Below are 27562 nucleotides of genomic sequence, written 5' to 3' on the forward strand. Positions count from 1 at the left end.
CATGTGGATTCAGAATTGGCTTGCCGGTAGAAAGTGGAGGGTTATGGTGGAGGGAGTGCATTCAGATTGGAGGGCTGTGACTAGTGGTGTCCCACAAGGATCGGTTCTGGGACCTCTGCTTTTCGTGATATTTATTTATGACTTGGATGAGGGGTTAGAAGGGTGGGTTAGCAAGTTTGCAGACAACACAAAGGTCAGTGGTGTTGTGGATAGTGTGGAGGACTGTCGAAGCTTGCAGAGGGATATTGATAGGATGCAGAGCTGGGCTAAGAAGTGGCAGATGAAGTTCAGTCCGGAGAAGTGTACACTTTGGAAGGACAAACTCCAAGGCGGAGTACAAGGTTAATGGCAGGATTCTGGGTAGTGTGGAGGAGCAGAGGGATCTGGGGGTTCATATCCACAGATTACTGAAAGTTGCCTCACAGGTGGATAGGGTAGTTAAGAAAGCTTATGGGAGGTTAGCTTTCATAAATCGTGGGACTGAGTTGAAGAGCCGCGAGGTAATGATGCAGCTCTACAAAACTCTGGTTAGATCACACGTAGAGTACTGTGTCCAGTTCTGGTCACTTCATTATAGGAGGGATGTGGAAGCGTTGGAAAGGGTGAAGAAGGGATTTACCAGGATGCTGCCTGGATTGGAGAGTATGGACTATGAGGAGAGACTAAGGGAGCTAGGTCTTTACTCGCTGGAGAGAAGGAGGATGAGGGGAGATATGATAGAGGTATACAAAATATTAAGAGGAATAGATAGAGTGGACAGCCAGTGCCTCTTTTCCAGGGCACCAGTGCTCAATACAAGAGGGCATGGCTTTAGGGTAATGGGTGGGAAGTTCAAGGGAGATATCAGAGGGAGATTTTTCACCCAGAGGGTGGTTGGTGCATGGAATGCGCTGCCTGGGGCGGTGGTGGAGGCAGATACATTGGTCAAGTTCAAGAGATTGTTAGGTAAGCATATGGAGGAATTTAAAATAGGGGGATATGTGGGAGGAATGGGTTAGATAGTCTTAGGCGTGGTTTAAAGGTCGGCACAACATGGTGGGCTGAAGGGCCTGTATTGTGCTATATTGTTCTATGGTTAATTTCAGTAAGAACTTTGTGCTTTTACAATGTGATTCTTTAAGAATCTCTTTGTGGAGGTTTTTCCTGTCACCACATAGAAGTACATGTTCGACTTGAACACCATAGTGGATCTAAAACATTTGCCACCATTGGTAAACTTTTCTCACTACTCATTTCTTGGTTACTTATGTATATGTCCACCCAATGGGAATGTATTATATGCATTTCAGATTATAGGCCTGATCCACACTGACATTTTGAATGATCATGGTCAAAACCAGCCAGCATGGTTTTAAATGGCAAAATTCTGAGATATGATTCTGAAGGTCCACTCAGACACCACATCAACAGAGAGAAAAAATGCACTTACAAGCTTATCATACAGTATTTAATTCAATGGAATACTTTTCAAATGATCATAAATATTAGTTTAGATAATTTAGAATACATTCTGAGAATCAATGGATTTAACATTTTCTCCTTGTTTTCTTGCTGATAGACACAGACGCACATACCAACACAGGTATAATACAGGATCAGAGCATTATTGAGTCACCATACTCATTATACAGAATTTCATTCAATCTTGCACATTGTTACCCCACCTAATTATCACATTCCAAGAGTGCCTCAAATAAAATACAATTCCATATACAGTAGATAATTTGAATATAGGTATATTGCATTGTATATAAATTGTCAGTCAAAGATAGTAAAACAGGGGTTTGTTAAGGGATAATGAAACAACAATAATGATCCTAGTAAAACTAGAACCCTACTAATCCCTATTAATTAGTGCCATACTTATTGTTAATGCCAGCATTTTCTGTGAGAACTCATCCCTAATTGCCCATTAGAAAGTGATGGTGAATTGCGTTTTTGACCCATTGCTATCCTTCTGGTGAGGGCATTTCTACCATGCTGATGAGTAGGATGTTCCATGATTTAGATCCAGCCGTGATGTAGTAATAGTGATAAATTTCTAAATTAGCATTATATGGATTAAGGGTAGCCAGGGGCAAACCTGGCAGAAAGAGTTGTTAGGGTGAAGGTTAAAAGATAGGAAGCTCAGAGTCTTGTTTTAGAAGTAGGCGATCAACAGTAAGTAGCATCCACTTGCTTATGTAAACAAGCAAATGTTGGGATAATTACAATACATTACATAGATTAATGGATTTGCGGGGCCCATACCACAGGCAGTACATTCTATCCACAGGACTTCTGATATTAGCAGTTACGTTAATAATCATCTTCTAACATGATTGATTGTTAGGTGTAACAAGTGGTTGATTTTCACTCTTTCAATTTGCATGAGTTAAGCCAAAATTTGCAACATTTAAATCAAATGTAAATTAAAGCAGCATGGAACCAGGATTAGAGTTGACACGTCTGGTTGCCTAATGTAACAAATACCTGTTTTCCATCTTATTAATTACATAATATTTTTAGTTGGTGAAAGAGAAAAGAAAAAAAAATAAAATTACTCTCATTAATTCCTACTGTACGTATTACATAAAAATAACTGCTATAAACTATTGGAGCATTATTTTAATGATTTATGATATCGCAAGATTCCAAATTTACAATCATTGGAAGATATCCAGTATTCCATGTGGCATAATGCATGAGATGAGACTGCAGTAGTGGTGAAAAACAATCTCACCAAATGTTTATGCAATAGGTTAATCCTCTTTAAGATCACAGGAGTAGCTTTTGACTTGGTATGGTGGTGTAAGCTGAGAAATGGGGTATCAGAAGGCAAGATACATTCTCCTCATTCACTATTACCCATTTTACATCATCACACAGAGTCCCAAACCACTGCAGAGTGAGAAACATAAATTATTACCCATTTCCAGATCGATTTCTCTGGTCTTGTAGTTGCTACTTTGAAGTTCATTATTATCTTATTGATTGCCGGAAGCAAACTCTTGAGAGAGTTTGCTTGATTTTCCTTCTCCCTCAAGTTTTTTTAATCTTTAGGTATACTCCATTTTTGGACCGGAGGACCAGCTGGGGCACTTTGATTGGTAGTTTTGATTCATCAACTTCCAGCTCAAATTGGTTAAGGATTAGTGCAATGGCCACCTTCATTTCATTCATGGCAAAGTGCTGACCAGTGCAGTTCCTGCAAAAGAAGTGAAATGCTTTAAACTTACAAGGAAGCATTTTCAAATCTTCTTTGAAAATCCAGTCAACAAGGGAAGTGCATTCTACAGAACCAATATCACAGCATTCATAATAGGACACCTTTGCTTCCACAGCCCCAGAGTTTCTGTTAAGATCTACTACTATGTGGTTTTAAATGACATACCGTCATACAATTAACCAGCTATGCCTGTGGCAATTTAGTTATATTTTATGAATAGTGGCCTGCCTCCTAACTGCAAAGGGAGTGATTTAGAATCTCTGCCCACTTCAAACATAATCCCCTAGGTCAGTGGGCACAGTGGTGGGATGGGAACCTCCTTATTTCTAGCTTACCATCCACACTCAGATCAGCATAACTGTTTAAATGTTCAAAAGCATTTTTGACAGACCAGCCAGTAAAACAGCAGTCTCTATGAACTAATGTCTATGGGGTGCAGGTTAGTGAACTCATGGCATTCTACTAGCAACCTACAACTTACAACAGCTTTCTCTCCAATTCTACAGGTAAAATTGAGTCTTCTTGGAAGGAAAGGATGAGCCCAAATATTCACCCCACTATGTCCACCCAAAATCTCTGCATCAACTACCCTAACCTCTGATAATGGAAGTAAAATATCATTTCCAAAATTGTGACCATTCACTCCATGTTTTCTTTCCTAGCCTTACCCTCATCCTGATTCCCATCACAATGTAGTCCTCACTTTCAATGCCTTTCGGCCTCTCTCACGCACTCTCATTAAACTTAATTCATCTATGAAGCCAGCACATCCCTTAATAATGTTACAGAAGGGAATGTCTTGCAGTGTGTTACTTTCCCACTTTTGTACCCAAACCATCCCTGTAATTAGGCCTTATCCCCACTCCTTTCAAACCACTGTCATCATCTGCCTACTTGAAATAAAAGTCCTCAAGCCTTCCAAATACAACCTTATCTGTTATTTACTCACAGGCCAGGCCCTTGGACAGTGGTAGTAATGTCTCTCAACACACTGAACATGTCTAAATCAGGCCACAGCATTGTATTAGTCCTGATCAATATAACCAATTACAATGTTGACCTACTCACTATTTCACTTTGATTTCTCTGCTTGAGTTTAATACTGTCCACTACCTTCTTTCTCAGTGTTGGGAATGTACTTCTTCATGATGCATAGTGTTCACATCACCAAAGGTTGTCAGGTCAATCTGAATAGCCTGGGCAAGTGCCTGCTACATTCGTGGAAGATATAATGTTTCTACCTGTCTGGCAGACCATGAAATCTAACAGAGTTGTGTCTATTATTGAAGGGTTGCTCCCAAGGCTTTCACAAAATGACCTCGAGTGCCTTGTTAAGTCCCTTTGTATGGGGGCAAAAAGTTTTAAACAATTCTGCTATTACTTGGGTCTGAGTAACATTCCAGGGATAGACCTCAAGGTCGAGTACCTTTGCTCCGTCTGCCACAACAGCCAGGATCATCCAGTGGCCGCCATTTTAATTCCATCTCCCATTCCCACACTGATGTGTCTGTCCACAGCCTCCTCTACTGCCACATTGAGGCCAGACGCAGGTTGGAAGAGCAACACCTCATATTCCAACTCAGTAGTCTCCAACTTGATGCCATCAACATCGATTTCTCTAACTTCTGGTAACCACTCCCCTCTGTTTTCCCCCCCCCCCCTTTGTTTTCCCTCATTCCTGTGGCCCCTTCACCCCTTTTCTTTCCCCTCTCCCACCTTCATGACCTGCCCACCTCCTTCCCTTTATTCCATGGTCTACTGTCCTTTCCTATCAGATTCCTTCTTCAGCCTTTTGTCTCTTCCACCTATCACCTCCCAGCTTCTCATCATTCCCTTTCACCCCTCTCCCCCACCTACCTACCCTACCTCCCCCCTCTTAATTGGACTCACCTATCAACCTGCCAGCTCATGCTCCTCTCCCCCTACCCTTTTATTTTGGCTTCTGCCCTCTTCCTTTCCAATCCTGATATAGGGTCATGGCCCAAAACATTGACTTCATTTCCCTCCATGGATGCTGCCTGACCTGCTGAGTTGCTCCAGATTTCCAGCATCTGCAGTCTCTCTTATGTCATAGATCTCTAGGTGGTCCCCACTTCTGGCATTTGGCAATCTGGTAGGTTTGGCCTCAACCAGGCTGGATAATTAGGAATCCCCATGCTGTTCCCAGGTGCAGTCCTAATGTGGGTCCCTGTTTCCCCATTCTCACTTGAGCTACAGTGAGGGCTGTGCCTGAGGGGCCATGGATTTTCCATATGTTTGTTTCGAAGACCCTTCATAGGAATACACCTTACAACTTCGGTCTTCTCCATATCTCTGACTTTATATTTCTTGTTCCACATCTCCCTGGATGAGGTTGCATTTCAGCCTTTACAGTCCTGCATTTTGAAACGCAATGGCCCTTACTACTAAAGGCCTAATTTTTCAACTCTACCCATGAGGAGAGGTTAAACAGAATAGGCCTATGCTTTCTAGATTTTAAAAGAATGAGAGATGATTTCTTTGAAATGTTCAAAATTATTATGGGGCTTTACAGAAGAGATACAGGGATAATGGTTCCCCTTCCTGGGGTATCTAGAACTTGGGTCCACAATCTCAAAATAAGAGATCATCCATTCAGAACTCAGATGAGAAAGGAATCACCCAGGGGGTGGTGAATCTTTGGAATTCTCTACCTACAATGACTGTGGAGGTTCAGATGCTCAGTATATTCAAGAAATAGATTGATAGATTAAGGAATTCAAGGGATATGGGATTAATGCAGGAAAATGGCACTGAGGTAAAAGATCAGCCATCTTCTTTCTGACTGGCAGAGCCAGCATGAGGGACTGAATCACCCGCTCCCATTTCTAGTTTTTATGCTTGGTCTTTCCCTGTCAAAATGTTTCCCATGACATTTCAAAGTACGTTGAGGTACCCATTAATGTGAGATTACCTTCCACCCCATTCCATCCCCAGATTGCTTTATGTCTAAGTTTTTCATCTTAGTGTTTCTGCTTTAAATATCAGACATTATTTAACACTAACACAGGGATATTGCAGTTGAATTAGAATGTGTCCATTTGCTGTAAACTAGATTCTTATAAAATAATTAGTGTCAAAGGCAATGTCAATTTAATGGTCAAATACTTTGTTTTCCTACCTTGGTCCAACAGAGAAAGGTATGAAGGCATGATGGTGCCTGTGTTCTGAATTTTCTGGGCTAAACCTCAAAGGGTTAAACTCCTGATACATGGAAAGCAATAGTACACATTACCACTTCGGATTAATCAGAAATATATTGTTTATATACTGTATAATTACAAATTCACACAAAGATTCTCCATTGCTACATCACAATAAACCTGCTTCAGAAAGAATTCGTTTTGACAAAAGCAGTAATACCTGTCCAGATTGTTATTTAAAAATTCCTATAACAATAACTTTTAGAGGATATTCTATAGGAACTTCCCTGCAAATGAAGGAGCCAAATAGTTGCTGCATGACTAAAAGATCAGATATATACATTTATCTTACAGCTAAGACCAATTTTACATTCTATTTATGTACATTACACTAGGGTTTCAAGTATATTAACATTTTTATTTCAATAATGGATTCAACCTATTAAATTTGACTATAACACACAGGAAATGTATCTCAAATCATCTCTCTTTAAAGAACATTACACAATAGTACACTTGTTTAAATAAAACAATCCAAAGTGCGAGATGCTTGTCTATCACCATCACATTCATGCTGGTAAGACAGTGAGAGTGGGCTTCAACAACCACAATGTTACTAGTTGGAATGTGGAATTGGATTTAATGTTAGAGGGTTTCTTTAAGACGTTTGAATTGTTGAGATCAAAATAAAACCACATATATGATTATGTGTATTCAGAAATAGGTTTCAAGGCAGTAAAAACATTATTAAATAACAATCCATGAGAGCAAAGTTTGGGTGGTTTATCAAAGTTGTCTCAATTGATAAACAGAAAGTACGAGCAAGAGTATGTAAAGAGCAATTAAAAATAAGTTGTGGTATATGCTGTAATAACAATAAACATTTCAGGCATAATATGAGGAAATAAAATGAAGATTGGGATAATGGTCTGGAACCTCAATTACAAGGCATAATGTACAGTAAGTGATGGAATTTCATTGGAAAACTGATCTCTAAATGGGTTAACACATTGATTTTGAGTGCTACCATTATTTTACGGGATCCTCTATGCGTACGATGAGCTAACACGTATTGGTTGCTGGGACATCTGCAATGACATCCAGCAACATGCAACACGTACAGATGCAGCTTCTGAGAATTAAATTTATTCATACATGGCTGGAGGACAGCTGTACAAATGTGAGCCCTATCTTGGCAAAACTTAATATGGACCTGCTTCAGAAAGTCACAAATTATTGACTCTGCCACTGGCAACTGGCTGCAGGTAGGTTCCCTTTTAGGTTAAGATACCCCTTGCTCTCGCTCTTCTTCCAGCCCCCCCCAAACCACCCCCTCCCCCAAATCATTCTTAATACTCCACCAACCTCCACAACTTAAACTTGGCCCCCTCCCAATCCAATAACAATATCACTTGCCTCCAAGAGATGGTAGCTAATTGTTACCTGACCCTATCCATGATGATCTGATTGACCTTTTAAGTATGATGCTGAAACCCTTCCAACCCTCACCCCAGACTTCTTTCCAACCTTGTTCCCCTGCCATGCTGAACAGTTCCCTTATACAATGAGATGGACTCTTGACCTCACAATCTACCTTGTTATGACCTTGCACCATATTGTCTACCTTCAAAGCACTTTCCTGTAGCTGAGACACTTTACTCTGTATTCTGTTATTGTTTTTACCCTGTACTACCTAAATGCACTATGTTATGAATTGATCTGTACGAGCAGTATGCAAGACAAGTTTTTCACTGTACCTCAGTACAAGTGACAATAATAAACCAATACCAATACCCACACTCTAACTGTTATCCTCTGCATTATGAATCAAGTGGAGAGAGGTCTTTGAGAATATTGTTCTACTGCACATGGAGCTTTATGTCTTGAATTCAATAGGATTTTGCAAGGACAGTCACTCACATAAAACATACATTGACCTGACTTGCATACCAAATTTAGTATGCCTTTCCATGACAGGAAAATTTCAGGCCAATATTGATAAACTACTCAAGCTTTGGTACTGCTGCTTATAAAAATATTGCTGTGTTTTGCTATGGAACCTACTACTCTTGACTGCATATTATCCTGTATATATATTTCTTTTGATTACAACAATTTAAGGTCTTACAGAAGTTCCCTATCATGATGTACTATCCCACATTTCAACTGGTGAATTATGATTGTTGAATGTTGTTCTTAGCACTGTGGAACACTGCATTTGACAGATACCAAAAGCTCGACCTGCAGGAGAAATACTCTAATGCCTAAGTAGAAAATGTGTAAATTTCAATAAGGTTCTCCTGACTATCTAGCAAAATTCCAGTGGAGGATTGGTGGAATCATTAGAGAAAAGGTGCAAATGACAATTTTAGTAGCTGAACATGTCATTTCTCTGGGAATTACACTGATTAGCTGTTGGAAAATCCTTCTCGCCCTTGGAATTGCAAAATGCCAATAAAAACAAATGGACTCAGTTGTGTTTTGTCAGTCCTTGCCTGCCATTTTTCATCAAAAAATTATAGGGAATTTCCTGTCAGATGCAGGTGTAGGAGATTACACAGCAAATTTAATACACATTCCTTCTAACACAATTGTTTCTTCTCGCTTTCAGGCATAGAACTGGAGATTAAAATTCCACAGCCAGCTACATTCTTAATACAAGAACATAAGAATATAATTAATTGGAGCAGATATAGGCCATCTCAGCACCTTGAATCCTATCTGCAATTGAGCAAGATCAAGACTGATCTGATCTGTGTTCCAAACCCCACTTTCCTGCCCACACTATTTAACCCTTTATGTCTCTATTGTCTAATCCCTGTGCCACTGCACCAGTTGCAAAATGTTTTCTGAAAATGACCCATTTAACCTTACTTTTCTCTTGTTACCAATCCTTTATCCTACCCTGAAGCCTTTGAGCTTTTGTGCAGTCACCTTTTATGTGGCACTTTACCAAACACCTTTTGAAAATGCAAACATGCTGCATCCACTGTCTTCTTTTTATCAACCTTGCTAGTTACATACACAAAGAACTCTTATAATTTTGGTAGATATGATTTTGCTTTCCTAAAATATTTTGACTGCTTAATCATGTTATATTTTACTAAATGCTCTTTTATCATTCCCTTAATAATGAATTCCTACATTTTCCTGACAACAAGTGTTAGCCTAAATGGTCTTTAGTTCCCTATTTTCTCTCTCACTCCTTTCTTGAATAATAATGTTTTCCGATCTACTGGACTCCTTTCTTGAGTAGTAATGTTTTCCAATCTACTGGAATTTTTCTAGAATTTAGGGAATTGTCAGAATCTAGGGAATAATATACTTTTTCTTAAACATCCAAGCTATAAATGAGACACTAATACTATCAAAAAAAATGTAAAACTTCAAACAAGTGTTTCAAAATCGCAACTTTTCTCAAAAGCTGAATTACACTGTCTGCATTTATAGTAGATACAGTAAATGATAATTAAAGTAATGCAGCTCATAGAAAAAGGACTTGCTTACGGACACACTGGTGAAATGTTTGACAGTAATAGACTACTAGCATGGCTTTAATTTAATGATTTTGTTTTATATATGGAAAAGGAAATTACCTCAGGTTTTTTCCAGAACATTGGATTCCTGTGGAGGCAGTAGATGCTCAATGCAACCAGACAACCTGTGAAAATATAATCAAATAACCTCAGTCCAACTCATAAATGTCAACTGACTTCTCCTGTTAGAATTTTCATGCACGACACTACTTTCCTGGCCATTTAACAGCTAGGCAGTCTTCCTCAGTCTCCTCTAATAATACTTGTGATGCAGACTCAGAAGCTGGCAAAGGCCTGATATTCTTCTGTTAGGGAACAATTCCTGATTTCTAAATGATGATTTCCTGATGCCTCACCAACATTTCAGCTGCTGCTTTGACCACACTGGACTTAGTAAATCATGAGGCTCTACAGTATATTTAGAAATGCATTGACACACCTAATTTAACTTTCATTACCTCAAAGAGCTTCATACGTATATGTGCACCTGAGTTAAGGTCAATGACTGAAACTCATTCCCATTAACTATAGGTCCAGCATTTAATTAATGATGTTTTCTTGCATCTCCTTTCTCTTGTTGACTATTCCTCTTGGAACTCATCAAGTCTTTAATAGAACTGATGAACAAATTCTTTCACTCTAGTAAAGCTGATGATGTGATACTTTAAATAGCTCTTCCACCATTTCAAGACGCAAACTCTCAGACCACTCATTTCCCAGTAGGAGCATTCAGGAACTGAACAATGGAGGAGGAAGCTTTTTTCTAGATAATGGCACATCCATCCAACCTGACCCACCCCTTGAAAATTATAACAGGTAGGTGTGCCATTTGCAACACTAAGACCATTCATTCTTAAATCTCTATGAAATTAGAGTCTGCAAGAATAATAAGGGCAGGATTCTAGGTAGATTTCTAAGAAAACTTGCAGATGCTGGTGACTGCATTGATAATGCTCACACTCACTTTGCACAGTCCCACTATGCTGTTGTGGGCAATCCAAAATTTTAACTGAAAGGATTCACTGACTTCTTGCATGATTTTGATTAGGTATAGAAACAATATAATGACTGTTATAGTGCCAGACATCAACAATACTTCACTTATGCCACCATACATCTAATATAGAACTCACGACACCTGTTGTTCAGGAAAGCAGTTGTTTACAAACATAATGGATCCACCAAAAGTAATTCAATGGATCAATAGATAAGAGTTTTAATTCATCTTAAAAATTAATGAACTGCAAGACCTGCAGGAACTTGCTTTCCATCAGGAAATACAAGAGGTTTGGTCAGTTTCCTGGAAAGTCCTGGTAGAGGGGGGAAAAGCCGTAGAGACTCCTTTATACACATTGTGGTGTATGGCATTGTACTCAGGAATTCCCTGCGAATACAGAATAAAAGCAGAATTCTTAACAAAAGTTTTATTGAGGTGTGGCATGAACCAATAGTGAACAAAAATAATCTGTTTGCATCCAATGATTAAAACACCTTAAATAAGTCTACTTTGAGAGATCACGTGTTTAACAGTGTTATTGGTGAGTAGATGATGGTAAAAAATGTTAAATCCAGGAGAGACTCATTTACTAGTGTTGGTGTGGTTAATGAGATTTGCAATGGTCAGCTACAGAACCTTCACAAACACAAGCAGTTTTTTTTCACCACCAAATGTGGTGAGGTCTAGATCGGGTATTCTGTTTGCAGGTGATTTCCTGACACACAATTGTTCATCGTAAGGGTTTGAACTACCAGAATAGTCTTGTACAATGACCTCTGATTCTTCTTTCATAGCTTAATTTACATATTCTAGTCTTACTACATTATTATAACTCAGTGAGGGTTACTGTTAACTATTTTTCTGGATGCAAAATCATTGAACTTTAGGAATCACTTCACTTCACCCTGTCCCTTATCATTGGAATTTGTTCTTTTTACCTGCTTTATTGCCTGGAGGTGTTTTCCCCATGAAGTGCCAATCAGAATTAAAGGATTGAGCAATTTTGCATGCTATCTTGTGTAAAGCATAATAAGCTCAAGTATTTTCCTTGCTCAGGATGTTTGGTTTTTGGATCATGGAAACTTATATATATAAAAAATTATTTCAAAACCCACCACCTAAATTCATCGTGCCCATCCAGAAGTCCCTGGATTTCTTCCCTACACTTTTGCTGGTGCTCTGGGTGTTGGGCCAGGCAATACATGAGCCAAGAGATCCCACTCGCTGTAGTGTCATGGCCTTCAAACATGAAAGTTTCAACCTCTGCGTGTAAGTCTTCATCCGATAATCCAACTCCATTTTCATCCTAAAATAAGTACGTTACACTGAGTCAAAATCTACATACTTACTTTCACTGAAAAAAAAGGCAGTGGAAGAGAAATAAACTATATGTAGTCAAAAGAAAAATCATTAGAAAATGAAATAAATTATTTATTCCTCCTTTTCTAATACATTCTTGGGAAAAATACAGCTAATTGTGAAAGCATATTCAGAAATTTGAGCCTTTTAAGGATCAAATGGTCTTTATAACCCAGTGTGATCTATGCACTCTGCAGGCAGGAATTTTACTCACCAAACCTCTCTAACGCTAACCCTTCAGTAAGTTTCAGGAGCCAATAGGGAAATTGTATGAGATGTAGGGGTTTGTGGAAATTAGGAACTTCTCCACTTAAAAGGTTGCAGCAGCAAGCTGTGGAACCAGCATCTAAGGGGAAATGTGGGAGTAGAATGCTAGCTGGCTCACTTGGATGGCTATTGTCTGATTGTTGTACTTAACAGTGTACCTTCAAATGGAAGACCTCAAGAGTCACATATGGAAGGAAGTAAGATATTGAGGGAGACACAAGTACACAGCAATGTCTATATGACAAATTTCAGGAATTACTGGATGTGGTAGAGCTGTCGAATTCGGTTGGAGAGAAGACTCAAAAGACCACTGTTCTCGTTCAATCTCTTTGTTACTTGATCCGAGGAGAGAGCACCAAGCCAGGCACCTACGTCCCGGACCGGGTGGTCTCTGAGATGCATTGATCTACATACATTCTTATACTTTTTCAGAGGTGCAAACAATTACCATACAAGGAATGATCATGCATTAGTCAGGCAGCATGGCACTTATTTTCTACATCGTGATTGGTTACAGACAAAGGAATTTACTTAAAAACAGTTACTAAAGCTATAGTTCCTTAATCTTTTCAGACCATCTTGTTCCACCGGTTATCTTTGTATACGTAAGGTTTCTCATGGTGGGCTCAGGGTCAGTTTAGTGGAGCAAGAGTCAATTGTGCAGACTTGCTGAGACAGGAACTAATTGTACTTGGTATTATCACACCTCAAGGCTGAAGAAAACTAGCTGAAGCAAGCAAAATCTCTGAAGCAAGGCACTGCAAAGCGAAGCACAGCTATTTCAAGCAGTCTATTACAGTCATAGTGATGTACCCTTTAATTCTCGTTTCAGGGCTCACAATCTTTTACTCTCCTAACCTTTCATTATACACATTCTCAGAGCAGAGCAGAAAAAGATGTCTTGCATATATGTGGAAGTGACTTGGTAGAGGTACTGAGTGGCAAAGTAACACACCAACCATTATCCCTTTTCTTCCCATTATATCTGGATACTAACCTGATCATCTCATAAACTGAAAAGTTGCACAAATAATTCATCACGTTGCACCACAGAAATTCTAGAGAATGACATGATCATCACTTTGACTAATAGCATGTGGCAAAAGACAAATATTCATAACCATGATTACCTCTGGGCACCAACCTTTGAGCACAGAAGAATATCCAAGAAGTCACGATGTTTCTTTTTGATTCTTTCCGATTCTTTCTCATTTTTCAGTGCTTCCTTCCTTTGGCATATCACTTTGTCTGGTAAAAGAATAATTTGGATGAATGTGTCCCAGTAGAGAACTGGACAGAACACTCCATAGTAGGTTATGACTTTATGATAACAACAGGGAAAGGGAAGTCAATGTGAGGAATCATTGGTCTAAAGGCATGAGTCACTCAGCATGAGCCTATAGCTTCTCAGACTAATGCAAATGTGGTAAATGTTGCATATACCTCAGATTGAATCATTCTAATGTATTTTTCAGGTCAATAATATTATAAAAATGTATTTAAATGGAAAGAGAGGTAAGTAAATGATCTTCAAATTCCACTTTGATAATTCTTTTAAATAATGTAGAACAGTGAGACACACTGACAATTATTGCTTACCTGTGTGTGCATGTGCCAGGTCATAGGCTTTCTGGAATCGGTATCCATGAGGTGTGAAGTAGTAGGTGAGGTCATAATGATATTGAAAGGTTTTAAATCGGTGATTGGCAAGGAAACCGAGTTCATACACAGCCTGGATGTATGAGTTATGGCTACAAAATAAAGACAAAATTCAAATCAAAAGTATTGGATGTCATTAGATTAATGGTATTTGCATTAATGTATTATTCTTGGAACAAAATTCATTCCTTGCTATTTATAAAAAAAAGGGCATCAAAAATCAGTTTCAACTGTGTTCAGTTGGTAGAACACTGGTCTTTTTTTAAATGGGTCCTTTATCTTTCTACTATTGTTACAGCCTGTCTCCCTCACAAGCATTGCATCCTTTCCTCCAATGCCCACTTTCCAGGCAGTCAGATAGTTGACTGTCTTTCTTATTCCCTCACGTCTGAAATGCCCTTTTGCTCATTCCTTAGCCCCTGTTCCATGCTGTATGCCTATTTAAATGTTATCAGGCTATCATAACCAGAGTAATATACCATTGTCACAACATTTCTGGAAATGTAGTCTTGAGATGCTTCTCTGAACTGCAGCCTTCCCTACTATGGTTATTGCAGTCTTAACCCTAGGTTCTAGAACTTGCTGCTCCCCACCTCCATTTCCTGGCTGAGAAGGTCATGGCGGCAGGTACTTTCACAACATTTAAAAAGTATTCGGACAAGCACTTGAAAGCAAAACATAGAAGGCTATGGACTAAGCGCTGGTAAATTGGATTAGTATAGATAGGTAATTGAGAGATGGCATGGACACGGTGTGCAGAAGGGCCTGTTTTTATGTCGACTATAAGTGAACAGGAATCATTGAGAGAAGAAGAGGGAAAGGGAGAAAAAAAGGGTGAATAAAGTTAAAGTGGAAAGCAAACCTGACAATGAATTTCTTTCTTTGCTGTTTTTTAAATAAGTATTAAGTGAATAACTAATGCCCTTGTTAAAATAGGAGGAGTTTGATAGGAGTACATTTGAATGATCAGGACATATTATTCATACTAAATACTAGACTAGAAGATGAAAAACAAGTAATTGTACATTGGGGGATAGGCAAAGTCAGACTCACAGAAAGAGTAAGATTCCTGTTTTAACATTTAAGTCTAAAATTAATATTTTAACATTCAACCATTAATAATAAAAATAATGCATAAAAAGTTCTAACCTTTCAATCTGACAATTGCTGTGATAACTGAAGGCACACTTCAGGATACTGTCCAGTGTCATAAGGCTCAAGTGATGGTAGAGCTCCACAGATTTTCCATTTGTGCTGAGCAGTTCCCATTTGTCCTGTAGAAAGAGATGTGTTATTCACAGTCCAGTGTCCACTGATGGCACAGTGGAAGACTACACTCCTGAGTTTGATGCTTAGTTACAGAGCTGAAGGGAATATTGGAATACAGCTGAGTCAGGTAGGGAAAATCTTAGGCTAAGGAAAAGGTAACCTCCCTGAGTTTTAGCCCCGATTATTATTCAGGCATCCAACCATAATCTGACGTGGCTCTCAGATATACATCAATTAATTAGGACTTACACTTACCAATGCCTTGCCAAGCTAACGCTATTATAATTTACAAGATCAACTTATTTAAATATACAATTATCTACTAAAAATCCTATATCAAACAATGTTTTATGTTTGTACATCAGGAGTGAAGCCATTCTGTGCCAAAACAGGGTGAAAACATCTATATTCTGGGAGATTTAGAGTCATAGAATATTACAGCACAGAAAAGGGTCCTACGGCCCTTCTAGTCCATGCCGACCTGATCTTCTGCCTAGTCCCATCTACCTACACCTGGACCATATCCCCCCAAGCCCCTCCCATCCATGTACCTATCCAAACCTCTCTTAAATGTTACAATTGATCCCGCATCCACCACTTCCACCACCCTCTGAGTGAAGAAGAACCCGCTCAGATCCCCCTTATATATTTCACCCTTCACACTAAACCTATGTCCTCTAGTTCTAGATGAAAAAGCCTGCATGCATTCATCCTATCTATACCCCTCATAATTTTGTATACCTCTATAAGATCTCCCCTCATTCTCCTGCGCTCCAGGGAATAAAGTTCCAACCTATTCAACCTTTCCCTATAACTCAAGTCCTCAAGTCCCGGCAACATCCTTGTAAGTTTTCTCTGCACTCTTTCAAGCTTATTGATATATTTCCTGTAGGTAGGTGACCAGAACTGCACACAATACTCCAAATTTGGCCTCACTAGCGTCTTGTACAACTTCAACGTAACATCCCAACTCCTGTATTCAGTGCCCTGATTTATGAAGACCAAAGTGCCAAAAGCTCTCTTTATGACTCTATCTACCTGTGATGCCACTTTCATGAACTATGGACCTGTATTCCCAGGTCCCATTGTTCTACCGCACACCTCAGAGCCCTACCATTCACTGTGTGAGTCTTACCCTGGTTTGTCCTCCCAAAGTACAACGCCTCACACTTGTCTGCATTAAATTCCAAATTGTTTGGAATGCAGAATTCACAGCCGGGTAGTTGTACAGGATGCCTCATGTTCCACATTTCAAGAAAATCTTGTATTAGCAGTCTGACACAGAAAGCCAAAGAGGAAGGCAGTCATTTCAAAAAGAAATAAATAAAATTGAGTTAGTCCAATTTCCGTATGCTCTTCAGGAGATTCATTCAAAAGTACCTCAAATCATGTGGCACTGTCACCACAGACCTTCAGAGCAGTGCTACAATAAGCATAGTGATCTGATCAGGTCAGGCAAGGCCATGAATTAGTTGTTTCCTGTTTTTAATGAGTGCTGTTAGGACAGACATGTTATCCAACCTCTAATTCCTTCATATCATATGCTTGTTAAGGGAATCATTAACTTAGGATCAAATTGTGTGTCTCTGCAAACAGTAATTCCTTGCATGCAGAAACTTAAAATCCATTTGGCTACTGTTATAATATGGTACCACCAGATCTCTTACAGCATTTGTCCAACACAACTCAGAGATTGTGCTTTAATTGTTAGCCTTAACCTAATTTAATTGTCACAAGTGATTTTGTCCACCAGAGGGGATATCTGTTACACTTGAGAATTTATTCTCTAAAAGGAGCTTGCCAAAGAGCAACAGAAGAACTAGTATTCTCTAGCCTGAGGATGCACCAAGGTTGGTAACACTGCATTAATATTAAGTTCACTGGGTGAACATCTCTACAATCGTAAATTTCAAAACATTCAAGGCCTTCTCAATCTACTTAATTACAGACCATTGCTGATGGAGTTTCTTTTCAGCAAACCCATCCAGGAGAATGAAAGACAGATGAGAGAAAGAAGAAGACAATAATGATAAAGAAAAGGAGATGAAAAAAAGGAAAGTCATTCTATTACACTATGCTGATGATGATTGTGAAAAAGAGAAAAATAGCGTTCAAGCCATCAATGACTCTCTGGACCTAAATTGTAGCTTATGTTCCTCTATTGCAAATTCCTCCACGTAACCCGCTTGGTCACTTGCTAATTCACTCCCACGCACCACATTACACACTTTATTTAGGAAATTGGTGTTAGTGGGGATATTGCACTGATTGATTTACAGAATATGAAGATCTGGAAGAGTGGAGAATAGAGGATGATGTCTTAGGAGAAGCCATGGAAAATTGTGACCATGTCTTTGCAGCTGTGGGAAACAGGAATTAGGGGTACTCACCCGAAAAGTAGAATGTTTGTGGAAAATCACATCAAACTGGAGACTCTGAGACCAGGTTCCTAAAGCGGTGTGACTCTTGACTTTATATTTTATTTCAGTTAGAAATGTAATTCTATATTATGGAGGGGGATATATTCTTTTGCTTTTCCACTGTAACTTGGTCACATGAACAGAACCTCCGACAAAATTCTGTCAACGTTATGATGGTCCAGGAGGGAAATCCAAAGGAAATTCATCTCATGGTTGTTTGGAGCTGAGTCCCCAGCAAATGGCCCAAACACATTTCATGTAAGAAAAATTAAAAAGTGGAGACTGGGTTGGTTAAAATGCTTCAAGTGTGAAAGGCCAGTAATCATTTCAATAACCAGTGTCCCTTCCTTACTGGAAAATCACAATTCAAGAATTATTGGAAGCCTCAAAGGCACATACCAGCATGATTCTGGTGGACTCTGCAATTTCCTGCACATACGACTTCAATATATCATAGTGGAACCCAGGTGTCAAAAGTCACCGATGACGATACCACTTCTGACCACTGGACATTAGCAAGCCATGACCTGAAATTCATAGAGCATCATTTCTAAATACAAGCGGTATTCACCCTTTGAAACTGCTAGTGAAATTAAAGGACTTTTGCTCCTGTAAATAGTTGGATGGTTAATTTGAAATGAAGCAATTATGGAGCCCTTCCAAAATGACTCAGTTGATAAATACATTGAAAAATATGAAACTAAAGCCTAGAAATTAGGAAGATCCAAAGAGTTAATTCTTCATAACTTCAGCTAAGGTGACAGTTTGATCATTTGGTGAGCCTCAGAGTTCTTGAGGGTAGGAAAGGTAAAATTAACCAGGGTGGATACTCTTGCTTACTATGTAGTGTTGCACCAGTTTAGTTGAGAGTAACATCATACCGGACTGTGACTGTCTCTTGATCCCACAGCCTGCTGATGTTCACTACCTCATCTCTCACATGAAGAATGTCAATTTACTGAGGAGGAGGAGGTGGATAGGGGTGAAGTACAGTGACAGGCACTCATTGGACAATACTCATTGAATTAGCTCCTTCAAGGAAGGAGCAGAGAACTAGATCACAAAGCAAAATCAATTCTAAGCATTGTATTTGCCTGCTTGTATGTGAAAACAGTTGTGAAGGTCACTGTTACAGCGGCTAACAATTGATAAAGATTTATTAGGCATTTTTCAATTAAGAGCAAACTTGTAGCACATATAGTTACACCTTCATCAGAGTGTTAACTCAATACATGATACATTACACAAAGAATGTGTTTATCTCTGTTTATCTATCCAGTGAATATAGGGAAGACTGGCAATTAAAATTAGCTGGAGGATTCACCATCTGTTTACCTGCTTCACTTCTGGTGCCTTCTATTTGAACCCTGTTGTGCCGAACAATGACATTCACATGAAGCTAGCTCTATTAGGTAAGAAGGCAAACAGTTGTAGTTTTAATGATGGGGAGGAAAGCTGGGCCAGAGAGGCATAAAGAGAAAGCTGGGCCATTTTAACCACCTTCTCTTACTTTCTCTAATTTTAACTGATGTTAGGAGTGGCAGAAGTGCTCCTCAAACCCTACAAGGAAAGCTTAGGCCTTCCAATATAAATCCCCTTCCCTTGACTTTGTCATGTGGCAGCAAGGAAATATAGACTGCTTAGGAAACTGGCCAAGAGGGTGATAGATAGAGTGAAAAATAATGAATTATTCACTTCAATAGGAAGAACAGGAGAATCATTTTACATGTAAACATTGAAATGCAGGGGAATTTGGGGGTCCTTTTAGAGTCCGCACCTAGAGGAAAGAAACAGTCAATGTTACAGGTCTGATGAAGGGTCCCAGACCTGAAATGTTAACTGTTTCTATTTCCACAGGTGCTGCCTGACCTGCTGAGTGCTGCCTGACCTGCTGAGTGTTTCAAGCATTTTCTGCTTTTATTTCAGATTTACAGCATCTGCAGTTTTTCTTTGATTTTTCATTTACTATGTCCAAGGATTGGTCTCTCCACAGAAGAATATGCTCCCCCTAACAATGAATCACTAGATTTGATTCCTGTGACTAGAGAACTGATTTATTAGAAGTGATTGAATAGAATGGCCCATATTTTCATAAGTTTAGTTAAATGAATAAATTTGTATAAATTTCTTATGGGATCTGGTAGGGTGGAAGCTGAGAGGCTGTTCTAAGGATCATAGTCTCATAATAAGCAGAAAACCCGTCTAAGAATAAGGTAATGAGAAATTGCTTCACTCAAATGGTAATGACACTTTGGAATTCTCCACCTCAACAGACTAACAATACATAATCTATAAGAATATTCGGGACTAAGACTGCTAGATCTTTAGACACTAAAGAAATCAAGAAATATGAGGATAGGGTAAGAAAGAGCATGGAAATTTTGCCATGACCTTATAATGCTCTTCTGATAAAATGTGCCGGGCCTCGTGTACTATTGTTACTAGAGTTCAGCTGCTCCTAAGCTGATTTTACTGTAGTTTAAGCTTGAGAGTTTGGTATACTAAACCAATTAAATAATCACAGGGTTATTGAAAGGTAAAAACTGTAAGCTGTGTAATGTATTCTGACATAAAGGATATTTTTCCATGTAATTTAAGTCACAAAAGGTGCTAATTTATTGTACAGAGTTTGTGATAAAGCAATGCCTAACAGTGTAAAAATGCAATGATTAGGGCTCACAGTACATACCAGTCCAAGGAAGCATAAACCGGTAGACCACATCATCTTTTGGTTCTGAAATATATAAACAGAAGCAGATAGTTCAATAGTCCAAGTTAAAGAAATAACTTGTTAATTTCTGCATTATTCATCTGATTTTTTAAAAAGGTGAGTTATTTTTCTCCCAACTTTTTCCCAACAAAATAAATCTCAGTTTCTTCACAAATTAAAACTAGAAGTTTGTCAATGATCTTTATTGCCATTCTCTAAGATTAATCTCATGCATTATTTTCATACTGAAGATGTTTGGTACTAGACACATTTGAGGGCTGATCCCCCAGCAAGGTATTAGTTGGGAATTTTATCCAAGCAAATCCTGATTTTTCATCTATTTAAGTTAACAACGGGAAAATCAAAGATTGTGGACCCAGAAGCCCCTGACTAATACTACCTGTAAGGTCCATTATTGTTGGGGAAATCACTTAATTATTTCAACAATAACTCAGAGAAAATTTAAAAAAATCTAATTTAGCTTACGCCAAGTGGCTTTGAGAAAAAGCCAAATCCTTGTGGATAACTGTTTCATATGGATTTGATATTTTCACTGAATGGCCAGCAAGCATCCAAAATTATTTACTGCATTTGCTAATGGGCTGCCCCCTCATTCTGTACACATTTCAGGTGTCCTGTGTCAAAGCATATAACCTTATATTTCTCCACAGTGAAATCCAAGAAGTATGCACTAATATCTTTTGAATTTTATCAGTCCATCTTTTCTTACTTGAATTACAACAAGTTTTTTTTATATTTCATGAAATATACTGATAGCTTCTTTTGTGTACATTGAGAAACTGTTAACAAAGCTGAACTCTCAGGGTAAATAACACCAGTTCTTTAATCCTTCTTTTCCAAATGGCAATAAGGCTTGACTTAAAATGACTGATTTACTGCATTCTATCTACAAGTGAAGATAGATTGAGGAGTCACAGCCAAGCAGACAAACACCAGCCAGAAGTGAGAGATAGAGGGTGGTATAGATTGAGTAAAAAGGAGCAGGAAAGTAAGACTGGATAAGATAAATGAACATGGAAGTTTTCAAAGAAGCAGAATAAAGAGTTAACAAAGAGTCAGAGCAAGAACAGTGTGCTCCCACATATTATACAATGCTGGCAGCTCAATATTCCAGAACTCTGATATTTTAGGCACGATAGAGAGGAAGATATTAAAGGGGGAGGGGAGGCTTTACTCATCAGGGAAAATGTCACGGCAGTGCTCAGAGAGGACATACTGGAGGGCTTGTCTACTGAGGCAATATGGGTGGAACAGAGGCAATACGGGTGGAACTGAGGAATAAGAAAGTGATGACCACGTTAATGGGACTATATTATAGACCTCCCAATGGTCAGTGGGATTTAGAGGAACAAATTTGTAGAGAGATAGCAGACAGTTGCAAGAAATATAAGGTTGTTATAGCAGGTGATTTTAACTTTCCACATATTGACTGGGACTCCCATACTGTAAAGGGATTGGATGGGATAGAGTTTGTCAAATGTGTTCGGGAAAGTTTCCTTAATCAATATGCAGAGGTCCCAACTAGAGAGAATGCCATACTAGATCTCCTCTTAGGGAATGAGACAGGGCAGGTGACTTTGGCTTTAGTGATCATAATTCCATTAGTTTCAAGATAGTTATGGAGAAGGATAGGACTGGTCCCTAGGTTGAGATTCTAAATTGGAGTAAGACCAATTTTGATGGCATCAGAAGGGATCTGGCAGGCGTGGATTAGGATAGGTTGTTTTCAAGCAAAGAGATGCTTGGTAAGCGGGAGGCTTACAAAAGTGAAATATTGAGAGTACAGAATCTGTATGTTCCTGTTAGAATAAAAGGCAAAGCTAGCAGGTTTAGGGATCCTTGGTTATCGAGGGATATTGAGGCCCTGGTAAAGCAAAAGAAGGTGGTGCTTATCAAGTAATCAGGTATAGGCAGTTAGGATCAAATAAGGTGCTTGAGTAGTATAAGAAATGCAAGAGAACATTTAAGAGAGAAATCAGGAGGGCAAAAAGAGGACGTGAGGTTGCTCTGGCAGACAGGGTGAAAGAGAATCCCAAGGGTTTCTATAGCTTTATTAATAGCAAAAGCATAGCAAGGGACAAAATTGGTCCTCTTGAAGATCAGTATGGTCATCTATGCATGGAGCCAAGAGAGATGGGGGAGATCTTAAATGAATTTTTTGCATCTGTATTTACTCTGGAGACAGACACAGAGACTATAGAACTGAGGCAAAAGAGTAGTGAGGTCATGAACCGTATCCAGATTACAGAAGAGGAAGTGCTGGCTGTCCTGAGGCGAATGAAGGTGGATAAATCCCCAGGGCCTGACAAGGTGTCCCCTGGGACCTTGTGGGAGGCTAGTGCAGAAATTGCAGGGGCCCTGGCAGAGATATTTAAAAAGTCCTTAGCTATGGGTGAGGTGCTGGAGGACTGGAGGATAGCTATTGTTGTTCTATTGTTCAAGAAAGGCTCTAAGAATAAGCCAGGAAATTATAGGCCAGTGAGCCTAATGTCAGTCGTGGGTAAACTATTAGAAGGCATTCTAAGGGACAGAATATATATGTATTTGGATAGACAGGGCCTGATTAGGGAGGAGTCAACATGGCTTTGTGCATGGTAGGTCATTTCTAACCAATGTTAAAGGCGGTGGACGTCGTCTACATGGACTTTAGCAAAGTCCCGCATGGGAGGCTGGTCCGGAAGGTTAAGTCGCTTGGCATTCAGGATGAAGTAGTCAATGGGATTCAATATTGGCTTAGTGGGAGAAGCCAGAGTGTGGTAGTAGATGGTTGGCTTTCTGACTGGAGGCCTGTGACTAGTGGTGTGCCGCAGGGATCAGTGCTGGGTCCATTATTGTTTATCATCTATATTAAAGATTTAGTTGATAATGTGGTAAATGGGATCAGCAAATTTGTGGATGACACTAAGATTGGGGGTGTAGTGGACAGTGAGGAAGGCTATCAAAGCTTGCAGCCTGATCTTGACCAGCTAGGAAAATGGGCTGAAAAATGGCTGATGGAAGCTTGAATGAGTTTAGAGAAAATTTACAAGGATGTTGCCGGGACTTGAGGACCTGAGGTGTAGGGAAAGGTTGAATAGATTAGCATTTTATTCCCTGGAGCGCAGGAGAACCTTATAGAGGTATATAAAATTATGAGGGGTATAAATAAGTTAAATGCATGCAGGCTTTTTCCCCAAAGGTTGGGTGAGACTAGAACTAGAGGACATAGGTTTAGGGTGAAAGGTGAAATATATAAGGGGAATCTGAGGGGAAACTTCTACACTCAGAGGGTGGGTGAGTGTGGAACGAGCTGTCAGTGGAAGTGGTGGATGCGGGTTCAATTGTAACATCTAAGAGAAGTTTCGATAGGTACATGGATGGGAGGGGTTTGGAGGGATATGGTCTGGTGCAGGACTAGGCAGAAGATCAAGTTGGCACAGACCAGATGGGCCAAAGGGCCTGTTTCTGTGCTGTAGTACTTTATGGCTCTAATGGTAGTATACCATTGTACTTGTACTTTTACAACTTTTAGAATCGTGAGATAAATTTGTATATTTTGTTTTCTTTTATATATCAATGAAAATAACCGTAGGAAAGAAATCATTTTTCTTTAATCATCCATATTGTAAAATCCCATTCAATTAAGTGGCCACTTCATTTCCTGTGGATAAGACATTGCAGAACCACCAAAACACAAGCAGTCCCTGGGTGACGTAAGGCTTCCCTTCCTGAGAAGCCAATTTCTCTATAAGTCAGAAAAGTCTGTTTTCTATCGTAACCCATATCGTGCTCCACATACTTATGTTATAATTCTTTCATTTCATTTAATAGTCACTCTAACACTACCCATAATTAAACTAATGAAACATATACTATATCCAGCCATTAAGGAATACCATGAAAAATATTATTATTACTAGCTTGAAAAAAGCTTCAAAAGTGTATGGGAGAATTTGTGTAAAATCGGATTTCTATAAGCCAGGTCATTCGTTACCCAGAGAGCCCCTGTAATGCCATTTTTGTAGCAGATGAGATACAATTATTGTGGACACATTTTCATTTGGATAAGGTGATGATATCTCTTAAAAATTAACACTAAAACCTGCAGTTCATATGTCTAGGAAAAATCTAAAATTCCTCACCTGAAACTGCAAGTAATGCCTTGGCATGATCAGGATGGTATAAAGCTAAGAATGCCGTAAATGGACCAATCCACACTTGGTGGCCATATGGATAGCTCTTTGCCCATTGCACAGCCTTATCCAAATCAGCCACATCTTGAGCAAGCTATAATGAAATTCAACATGATAAAATAAAACATTGATAAGCTTGAAAGATTTTACCTCCAGAAACCATGTCAGACTTGACATTGTTGAACAGACCTCTTATATGATAAAGATGAACTCGTGATCTCTCACTCCACCTTATCATGGCCTTGCACTTTATTTGTTTACCTGCACTGCACTTTCTCTGTAACTGTAACACTATATGTTGCATTCTGTTTTTTTTCTCCATTTGTACTGTACTTGATGTACATATGCTTGGAATGATCTGTTTGCATGGCATGCAAACAAAAAACTTTTCACTGTATCTCGGTATGTGTGACAATAATAAACCAATTACCAATTACATTCAGAGTAGGTAATCACCAAAAGAAATGAAAGGCTTGAGGTAGACGTGAATAGCACAAGAAAACTGCTTTAGCCGCTGAAAATGAACAAATGCTCCTGTCCTAAATCAGACAAGGGGGGAATAACTTTTTTTTAAACAGGTTTTAGCCTTCCTCAAGGTATTGTTTCTTATTGCAGGCTTAATCCTATGAATTCCAGCAGTTCTTCAGAACATTATCCTGCAGAAGTAAAAATGTTATTAGGAGCTTTGTCCATATCACATTTGAGCATGATCCTTTATTTCCCACTTAAAATTCATGGGCGTTCCAGAAAGGGTCCCTAGATATACAAATAAGAATCCTGAATGATCTATTCCTCTTTCATTCAGAGCCCCTGAGGCTAATGTAGTATCTATTGCAGCTGCCTGCCTGTGTGATTAACTCCATAGCTGAAATAGATCCTGGGACTGCCCATTGGAAACAGCTTAGTGCGGTGATCAACAGATACATCAGGAAGTTGCTGTAACCTTTCATTATTAATAATGATAATATTTGAATGGACTTATTCTGGACAATGTGCTGAGTGAGCAAAATCTAATAATTTTGTTAATTGAATCTTAAATTGGTGAGTGATACAGGAGGTATCATCAAATAGGATTCAATAACTACCTGGACAGCCAAACCTCTGGAGGTTTTCATTCTTTTAGCTAGTCCTACCTTCAGTTTAATTAAAACTCAGTGTGGACAAATGTTTCTTTTGAGTGTTAGAATCATCTTCTAGCATTAAACAGTTGTAAAGATCAGGTAGGTAGACAAAAGTCGTGCAGGAAAAAAATAGGGCATAAAATATTCAAAGATCATTCAGCAGGGAAGGGAAAAGAGCGTTGAGCAAATATGACTTGTGAACAAGAATGCAGATAAGAGTAGAATGGACAAAATCTCAGTGAGGTGACAATATCTGAGAAAACAACATAAGAGCACTCAAAGGAGAAAGTGGGACCATACAGAACAAGCCAGGCTATGTTTATAGAACAATGTAAAACAGAAAGCAAATATTTTTATATTATAAGTAGTAAATTCATTGCCACTGTATAATAATATCACACAGCACTTTATACAATTAATTTTAAACTGAAGTAGCTTGATACATAAGCAAACTGAGCAGCTATTCTGTCATAAAGAGGAATGAGATGAATGATCAGCTAATCTGTTTTATTTTGATGACATTGCAAGGAAAGAACAAGGGCTAATAGCAGGAGAACTCAGTGACCTTCTCTAAATAATGTAATGGTTCATTGGCATGACAGACCTGAAGAGGAAATTTCCCAGATGGGGCAGTCTCTGCACAATTTCCTACAATGTATTCTGGCAATCAATGATCCTCAATGCAGGGAAGATTTGCTTCATTTCAAGAATGGCAGTTTTGATCATATGGTGCTCCTTCTCTGCACTGGAGCACCAATCTGAAGTGTAAACTCAAACCTGTCGTAAGGCTGAAACTCAGAACCTTGATCACCACAAATGAAGATGTTACTACATGACCTGAGCAGTCAGAAATACACAATGATAAAAACAGAAAAAATACCTGTTTTCCCTGTAGCTACATAAATTATAATTTGAAGCAATAGCAAAATTCAATTAATCCAAAAAACTGCAAGTATTGGCTATTACCAATATTGCTGAGAAAGGTAGTTCTCAGAGAACAAGGCAACTTCATTGACTTAATGAATTTTATACATACCTCATGTGCATGCCCATACAACCAGTGCGTAGGGGGTCCTGGGAAAGGTTTCATTGCCTCCATCAACATCCATCTCTTGCGAAAAAGATTCAATATTTTGATCAGAATGGATACTACAAAGGTACCAACTATTAGCTGAAGTAATTGATACAGATCTATAGTGTACGAGAGCATTTTCTGTAATTGTTCAAATGATGTTATTTGGATGGCAGTATTCAAAGAGGTGACTAAACACCTGAGTCTGAACTGAGAAGACTTCACACTGAATCTACCTTTTAACAGCCAAACCTCCAGTATTTATCAAATTCTGACAACCAATCCAATGCAAATACTCCAACTCTCTAACATATCTTGTTTCATACTGCAGTTTTGCAAGTGAACATTTAATCAGTTATCTGCTGCCTAGATTTGATTTTTATGATTAATTCCTCTTCAAATCAGAAATACTGTGAAATTTATAGCAGTTTTGTTTCCTCCCACCATGAAACACAGCCTTCCTGACATACATCACCATGGCAAAAAAAATTGGTTATCCTGCCTGATTAACTCAAGCTCAAAGGAAGATAAATTGTAAAACACAAATAAGCATTCTATAGAAAATTTGCAATAGCTGACCACAATCTTCC

At 38.8% G+C, this 27562-nt stretch overlaps 1 protein-coding gene across 1 annotated transcript; it reads right to left on the reverse strand.

Annotated features, from left to right (window-relative positions):
- Positions 1-3021: 3021 nt before the first annotated feature.
- On the reverse strand, positions 3022-26999 carry LOC127567737 (cytochrome P450 4B1-like). The gene is given in 12 exon segments (XM_052010721.1): positions 3022-3187; positions 6348-6430; positions 9966-10030; positions 11156-11289; positions 12018-12208; positions 13673-13776; positions 14128-14279; positions 15337-15461; positions 18276-18403; positions 20566-20610; positions 24729-24873; positions 26937-26999. Coding segments are annotated over 12 exon segments (1401 nt in total).
- Positions 27000-27562: the final 563 nt, after the last annotated feature.

The sequence above is a fragment of the Pristis pectinata genome, chromosome 3, assembly GCF_009764475.1.
Source record: "Pristis pectinata isolate sPriPec2 chromosome 3, sPriPec2.1.pri, whole genome shotgun sequence".
Lineage (NCBI taxonomy): Eukaryota > Metazoa > Chordata > Chondrichthyes > Rhinopristiformes > Pristidae > Pristis > Pristis pectinata.